The sequence below is a fragment of the Gastrolobium bilobum genome, unplaced genomic scaffold (assembly GCF_033153095.1).
Source record: "Gastrolobium bilobum isolate Gb01-03AN ecotype WA unplaced genomic scaffold, APGP_CSIRO_Gbil_v1 utg17271, whole genome shotgun sequence".
NCBI classification, from domain to species: Eukaryota; Viridiplantae; Streptophyta; class Magnoliopsida; order Fabales; family Fabaceae; genus Gastrolobium; species Gastrolobium bilobum.
The window spans coordinates 33,496-40,301 of NW_026897716.1; the positions used below are offsets into that span (position 1 = coordinate 33,496).

Sequence of the window (6,806 nt, forward strand, 5' to 3'; positions counted from 1 at the left end):
GCCCCCTCAAAGTTGTATTGTTTCTTCCTTTATCACAAAGTGACTGAATACAAAAGTAATTATCAATCCACATTTCATGGTCATTTTTCTACATTTTCTCGTGAAAAAAAAATATGTCATTTTAAATAATATAAATTATAATATAGGTCTCATAGAATAAAAATAAAGATAAATAAAAATAAAAATACAAGTCTCTTTTCTTTATGCCTATAAAATAACACAACCTGTATTAACACACTTTTTCTTTTCTCATACACCAATTGCAAAATATAGAAAGAATTTAGGGGTGTTTGATATGAGTATTTTGTTTGAAATGATGGAAAAACGAAATGAAAAATATTTTTTGACCATGTTTAGTACAATGAAACTTAAAAAATTACAGCAAAATTATTTTTCTATCATTCTCATTTGTAACTACATACTTCAAAAAAAAAAAAAAAAATTCATTCCATCCATAGTAATGTTTTTTCCCATGAACTTAGAATCTTATTTTAATTTTTTTAGACAAAACTGCCCTGTTGTTTTAGAATCTCATTTCAAAATAATGAGTACATTTATAATTTGAGATCAGATTTCCATCAATATTTTGCTATTAATGAAATATAAAATCAATAAAATTAATTCAATTTTCTCAAAAAAAATTTTACTTACCAAATACCTTTTCATAATAGAATTTTTTTTGTTTTACCAGTAAATTGTTTTTTTTGGTGTACCAAACACCGTCACAAGCTGAGATAACACGACCAAAAAAAAGATTGAATGCAAAATGATTCAAGAGCATGAATTCTCGTGCACCGGCATGGTCTAAGCCTCGGGGTCAGTGCAACTTAAAAATTGTAATAAAAACATATTTTTCCTTTTGATCCTGATTATTTTTAGCTTTTGAATAATAATTATTCTGAGTACTTAAATATACATAAAATTTTAAAATATATTTGAGAAAAAAAATATTGCAAATTATAAAAAATGTATACATGATTAATTAATTTTTTAATTTAAAATAAATAAATATATATATATATATATATATATATATATATATATATATATATATATATATATGACGAAGTTTGCATTTGTCATTTAGCATGACATAACAAATTTTTCTACACACACAACATTTTGTGGGGTTCACACTTTTTGAAGAAAAAAAAAAATTATGACACGCAAAACAAATCTCTATGACATTACACAATCACTTTTCATACAATATAACTCTTACATAACTTTTATAAAATCCATATAAGATATGCAAATACAAAATTTTAAAATTTGTTCTGATATTTTTTTTTTGATAACATGTTCTGATATTTTTTAGTAATGAACAAAGCAGATTAAGTGGTCCAGTGTATCTTAAAAGATCGCAATCAAACCAATAAGGATAGATTAAATCGTGAAAATTTGACCTATTGAGCTTGCAATTATAATGCTTACCTAGACAAGTACAACATCGTAAACATTTTTACATTGGATCTCAATTCTCACGCAAAGCTCAAGACAAGATGGGTGTACTCAGTTCGGATCAGCTCCAATTCTTCAACTCTAAAGGTACCCCTTTTTTTTGCTTTAATTTTTTTTTTCTTTTAAGTTTCGAGCATAATTCCTAGTCCTCAACAAACCAAACAAACAAACCAACCATAACCGTGTTACATGCGCAGGTTATCTTGTAATTGAATCATTTGCTAGTAAGGAGGAGATTGAGGCCATGATGAAGAGGATGGAGCAGTTGGTGGATGAGTTTGATCCTTCCTCCACTGCCTCTATTTTCTCCACCAAGAATCAGGTTACTCATACCTTCCTTTCCTCATACTTTTCATTTCAAACCTTTTTTGTGTGTGTGTGTGTGTGCTTGATTTGGAGTATTTATCTGTTCTCTTTGCTCTTATTTTTCAGCAACAGTCGACTGATGATTACTTTTTCGAGAGTGTGGAGAGAGTTTCGTTCTTCTTCGAGGGTATTGAAAAAAATTTAATCTTTTCGGTTTTAGTGTAATTTGGGTTCCCTTAAAGTTTTAATCTTTTCTCTGTTTCTCTTTTGGTAGAGAAAGCTTTTGGGGATGATGGTAACTTAAGGCAACCGAAGCAACTCTCCCTTAATAAAGTTGGCCATGGTAACTTGAGTATTCTGATATTCTCTCTCTCTCTCTCTCTCTCTGAAAAATAATTTGGGGTAGTATCTGTTCACACTACATGTTGTTGAATTAGTTAGTTTAGGAAAAATATGTGAAAGACAGTGGGGGCATTACTTGTGAATGTAAGAGATGTAAGAGTAGCATTATTCCTTCTAAATTGATTCAGTTTCCTTTGAATCTAGCTTTTCTTTTTCGTGGGCTGAGGGTGTGTTGTGATTTTGTGCAGCACTTCATGAGATTGAGCCCGCATTCAAGAAGTTTTCTTCTTCTGAGAAACTTTCAAGTTTGATGTATTCCTTGGGTTACAAGAGACCAGTAATCATGCAGTCTATGTACATATTTAAGGTAAATTTTCTTCTGTCTTTGGGACGTTCAATTCTGATTATATGGTTGAAATAACTTAAGTTTAATGTTTTATGTGATTATGAGCAATAGATATGTGAAATGTTGGACATTATGTGCTCTTTTACTTTCCTGATTTGGGGGGGTTAGGGTAAGGGGGTTGTATGATTTGGTTCTTTAAATTGTACACTGATTGGGTAGTGAATGTTTGAATGAAGCTTGAAATTTGCGGTGTTATTTTGGTTCAGCACATGGATATTTTTGGTATTGGGTTGTTCACCTCAGAAATAAAATTTGTGTGTTTCTTCCAAATGGCATATATTTTAGTAGATTTTGAATGATGGGTTTTGTAGATATACCAACTCAGTGAAAGTTACTTTTGATTAACCATCTAAATTTATTTGCTCACTTTTGAATTTGATTTGATTTTGTGGTCCTTTGGATATATTTTGGGTTGGTTATTTCAACATTGCTATGGTTTGAACTTGAAGAACCACCCAAATTTTAATATGTAGTTAACATATCAAAGCTGGTTGAATTTCTCTTTCTCAATCATGCTATGATGAGCATTTTGTGCTCCAACCAGTTTTTACTGGAGTTCTGGAAACATGCTATGATTTTTTCTTTTCTGAACTGCATTAAAATGAACTAGCAGAAAACTCGTGCTTCTTTGGTATGTTTTTCTGACTGATGGAAACTGCTATTCTTGTTTATTTTTATGTATAGGAATTTGTTTGTTGTGAGTATTTGATGTTTCGAATTTGAAAAAAAATAAAATAAAAATTGCAGATATGGGTATGTGCAATTTTTAAATGGAAGGACTGTCTTAGTATAGATGTATTTCATGCCTGGTCATTATCATAACCTGATCATAAATCTTTATTGGCAGCAACCAGGCATTGGAGGTGAAGTAGTGCCACACCAGGACAACTCATTTCTTTATACTGAACCACAAACATGCACGGGGCTGTGGCTGGCTCTAGAAGATGCTACCATAGTAAATGGTTGCCTGTGGGCAATTCCTGGATCTCACAAAAGTAGCTTTCTTCTTCTTTTGGTTTATTCGTTGCCTGGATCATTAATCCTTTGCTTTGTTTGATCAGATCTAATATTTTTTCTTTTCTTTTTTATTCTTTGGTTGCTGTAGAGGGGCTTGTTAGAAGGTTCTTAAGAGATGAAGATGGTGTCAAGTTTGATCGACCATCACCAACTTATGATCATAAAGATTTTGTTCCTATTGAAGTAAAATCTGGGTCTTTGGTTGTCATACATGGTGATCTTATCCACCAAAGGTTTGTTAAAACAATTCTCTCTAGATAACGTGTATCATGTAGAAACAAAGTTGCCTTTGAAGGTGAATACCTGATAATTCATCCTTATCTGCTTTTCTATGTGGATGACAGCTTTGAAAACCAGTCCCCAAAATCAAGGCATGCGTACAGTTTGCATGTGGTGGATACTGATGGCTGCAAATGGGCACCAGAAAACTGGTGAGTTTGGATCATAGGAAGAGTTTATTTACTATCCCTTTTCCACCTATAGGAGCTCAATTATCATTGAAAGGTTTGTTTGCTAAAAGAAATCTGTGGTTGATTAATATGGTCATTAATAATACACAATTCAACTATGACTTGATTGAATCTGTTAGATATTGACCACTTGCTGTTTTTGCCTCTATAGAATCTTATTTATGAGCTGCTTTCTATATTTTTGGTATTATTTGCCTACTACTTTTGATAGACCTTGCATTATTTATTACATTTATTCTATACCATCAGTTCTTTGTCTTCCTTAATCCCAATGACTAGGAATCATTTTACATTTTAACCTAGAAGGAATTAGGTTTTGACTTTATAAAACTTGTTGGATTGAACTGATGCTTTCACTTTTACCTTCGGTATTCTTATGATTTCATATCGATTATGGTCTTCCTATAACGTGATCAGGATGAGGAACTCGTAGTAATTGGATCAGATATACAACAATGGTCTTGCTGCTAAAGATAGTAGATTGCCTTGCCAGAGTGCTAACTATAAAAGTGTGGTTGCATCTCTTTTTCCTAAGACCTAACTCGAAGAAATACTATTATAGTGAAAAATATACCTGTGTGATCTTCAAGTATTAGTTAAGAATTTTTTTACTGGCATAGATACTGACAGGGTACCAAACAAACATTTGAATACTTAATTTTGCTCAGTGTTTTTAGGTTTGACTCATTTGAATCATTGCATGGATTTTTGATTTTTCTATGATATGCCATTCAGAAGATGGTTAATACTTAAAACATTTGTTAAAAAAAAATACAAATTTTATGTATTTAATATAAACTTTTGTAGATAGTTGTAGTTAACGTATGTAACCGTGACCAACACTTGCAAGTGCAAAAAATTGTTTATTTTATGAAAAAGGTAAAAGCTACATAGTTTTCACCAAAAAATTGTTAGAATATTTTGCAAAACATCGTAAGTTTGTAAGTTGTTTGGTGAGTGTTGTTAATGAACTAACCTTTTTGTCAATGGTGTACCGTAGGCCTCTAGTGTTGCACCCTTGCACTAGGTAAATGTGTAGGACAAATAAGTACACAATACCTCTTTATGCTTAGTTTCTAAGAACTGCATACACTTCAGATTAGGTGACTTCTTGATGGTTTTTGCTAAATAATTGCTTCTTTCTGTCAAATTTTCTTTCAGGATCAGACGGAAAGTGGAGCCAGAACCACTCTATGTACGCTGACAATCTATAATCACTGTATTTTAAACCTGAATTTGCAAGTTTGTACAAAAGCTAAAGTATTTTTAATCTGTTGTTATAAGCGTTGCAATAATGTGTCCCCTGTTTGTGTTGCCACTGATGACTAGATTCCATCTATTCGGCTTCTGGATATGAATAATCAGAATAAAATGTCCTGCCATATCTGTTAGAGAATATATAAATCATTAAAAAAGTTCTCACCCAATACTTTAAGATTTTGAGTTGAAGTGGTTCTTTACATGATATCAGAGCTTGAGTGATTACAAGGTCACAAGTTCGATACTCACCGTCCCCCACTTTAAAGTGGAATTAAAATAAAAAACACAAAAAGACAAACCAAAAATTGGACCTGTGCAATATCTACGCTTCTAGTCCAAAGGGCTATTGCGTGAGGGGGTGTGTTAGAGAATATATAAATTATTAAAAAGGTCTTTACCCAACACTTTAAGGTTTTAGGTTGAAGTGATTCTTTAGAATATGTTTTTTTTTATGGTTTATATAAACCCCATCAATTAATAATGTTATCACATCATTAAACTTATTTGACATTAGTAAAACTGGATTCCTTGCACCCGAAAAAAAAAAAAATTGCAGGTAGTGCAGTTTGTAATAGAGAAAAATAAAAGTTAAAGGCTGGAGATTATTTGCACTTTATTTAATCAGTAGAGGATCTTGATTTGAAATTAGCGTAATTGTGATTGTTTTAATAGTTTAACAATGTATGATCAGAGGACAATATAAAGGTTTTTATTATTATCATTATTAGTACAATGATAGTGTACTCTTAGATGTTTAATTGATAAGAGAATTTTCTTATTTTGGCCGCGTTTGGATAAACTTATAGAAGGTTCTCTTATGATATGTATATCAGAGTTTGTTTAGAAGTTGATTTTTCTAATTAGTAAGAAAAGCACTAAAGAAGTTTGTATTTTAGGGTTTTTTTTTTCAAAAAAACTTATTTACTATTTTTTTCTTTTCTTAAAAAGGACTGTTTTAAAGTTAGGACTCGGATGAAACATATCAAATGTTTCTTTACTACTGATACTTGTTAGCAAATGGCAAATATATATTTAAAGTAAGACACACTGATAATACATATACTTTATGAATTATGGAAAATGGAACAAGGCAAATGGAACAAATAAAAAAATAAAAAATAAATATTATGGTGTTATACCACTTATGGATTTATCTAAAATTAAATGCTTGTAACAAATCAATTAATAATCAAGATTCTAGTTTTTATGTATTCTCAATTTGGTTGGAATATTATTTGTGGCTAGAGATCATGTGCTACCTGTTGCAGACCCAGGTAAACGTGACCAGGTTGGAAAATATTTTTTTTTCTGGCTAAGTTACTAAAAGGTATTTGATAGGTCAATTTTTTTTCGAGAATATTGAGTTAATTTTATTAATGTTATGTGTTAATTTTTTCACCACATGGGAAAAAAATAATTCCACCCCTTCAATAGTAATCTTTCCTAACTATTTTACATAGAAAAACAAATAATAAACAAAAAAATTTTCCAATCATATTTTTACTTCACCTCATAACAAATATAGGCAAATAATTTTCCTACCC

The 6,806-nt window shown here is 30.9% G+C and overlaps 1 protein-coding gene across 1 annotated transcript; it reads left to right on the forward strand.

Moving 5' to 3' along the window:
• The first annotated feature begins 1,439 nt into the window (after nt 1–1,439).
• On the forward strand, nt 1,440–5,320 carry LOC133309541 (phytanoyl-CoA dioxygenase). Its single transcript, XM_061510323.1, has 9 exons — nt 1,440–1,548; nt 1,659–1,783; nt 1,894–1,954; nt 2,042–2,110; nt 2,358–2,476; nt 3,363–3,510; nt 3,621–3,765; nt 3,877–3,963; nt 5,164–5,320. The coding sequence occupies exons 1-9, from the start codon at nt 1,503–1,505 to the stop codon at nt 5,204–5,206; spliced, it is 843 nt and encodes a 280-aa protein (XP_061366307.1). The 5' UTR covers nt 1,440–1,502; the 3' UTR covers nt 5,207–5,320.
• The last annotated feature ends 1,486 nt before the right edge of the window (nt 5,321–6,806 follow it).

Excerpts from the sequence above, each read along its gene's own strand:
- LOC133309541 (XM_061510323.1), top strand. The coding sequence starts at position 1,503 with ATGGGTGTACTCAGTTCGGATCAGCTCCAATTCTTCAACTCTAAAG. Across the intron at positions 1,784-1,893 it reads TTTTCTCCACCAAGAATCAG|CAACAGTCGACTGATGATTA; the intron begins GTTACTCATACC and ends CTTATTTTTCAG. Across the intron at positions 2,111-2,357 it reads CCTTAATAAAGTTGGCCATG|CACTTCATGAGATTGAGCCC; the intron begins GTAACTTGAGTA and ends GATTTTGTGCAG.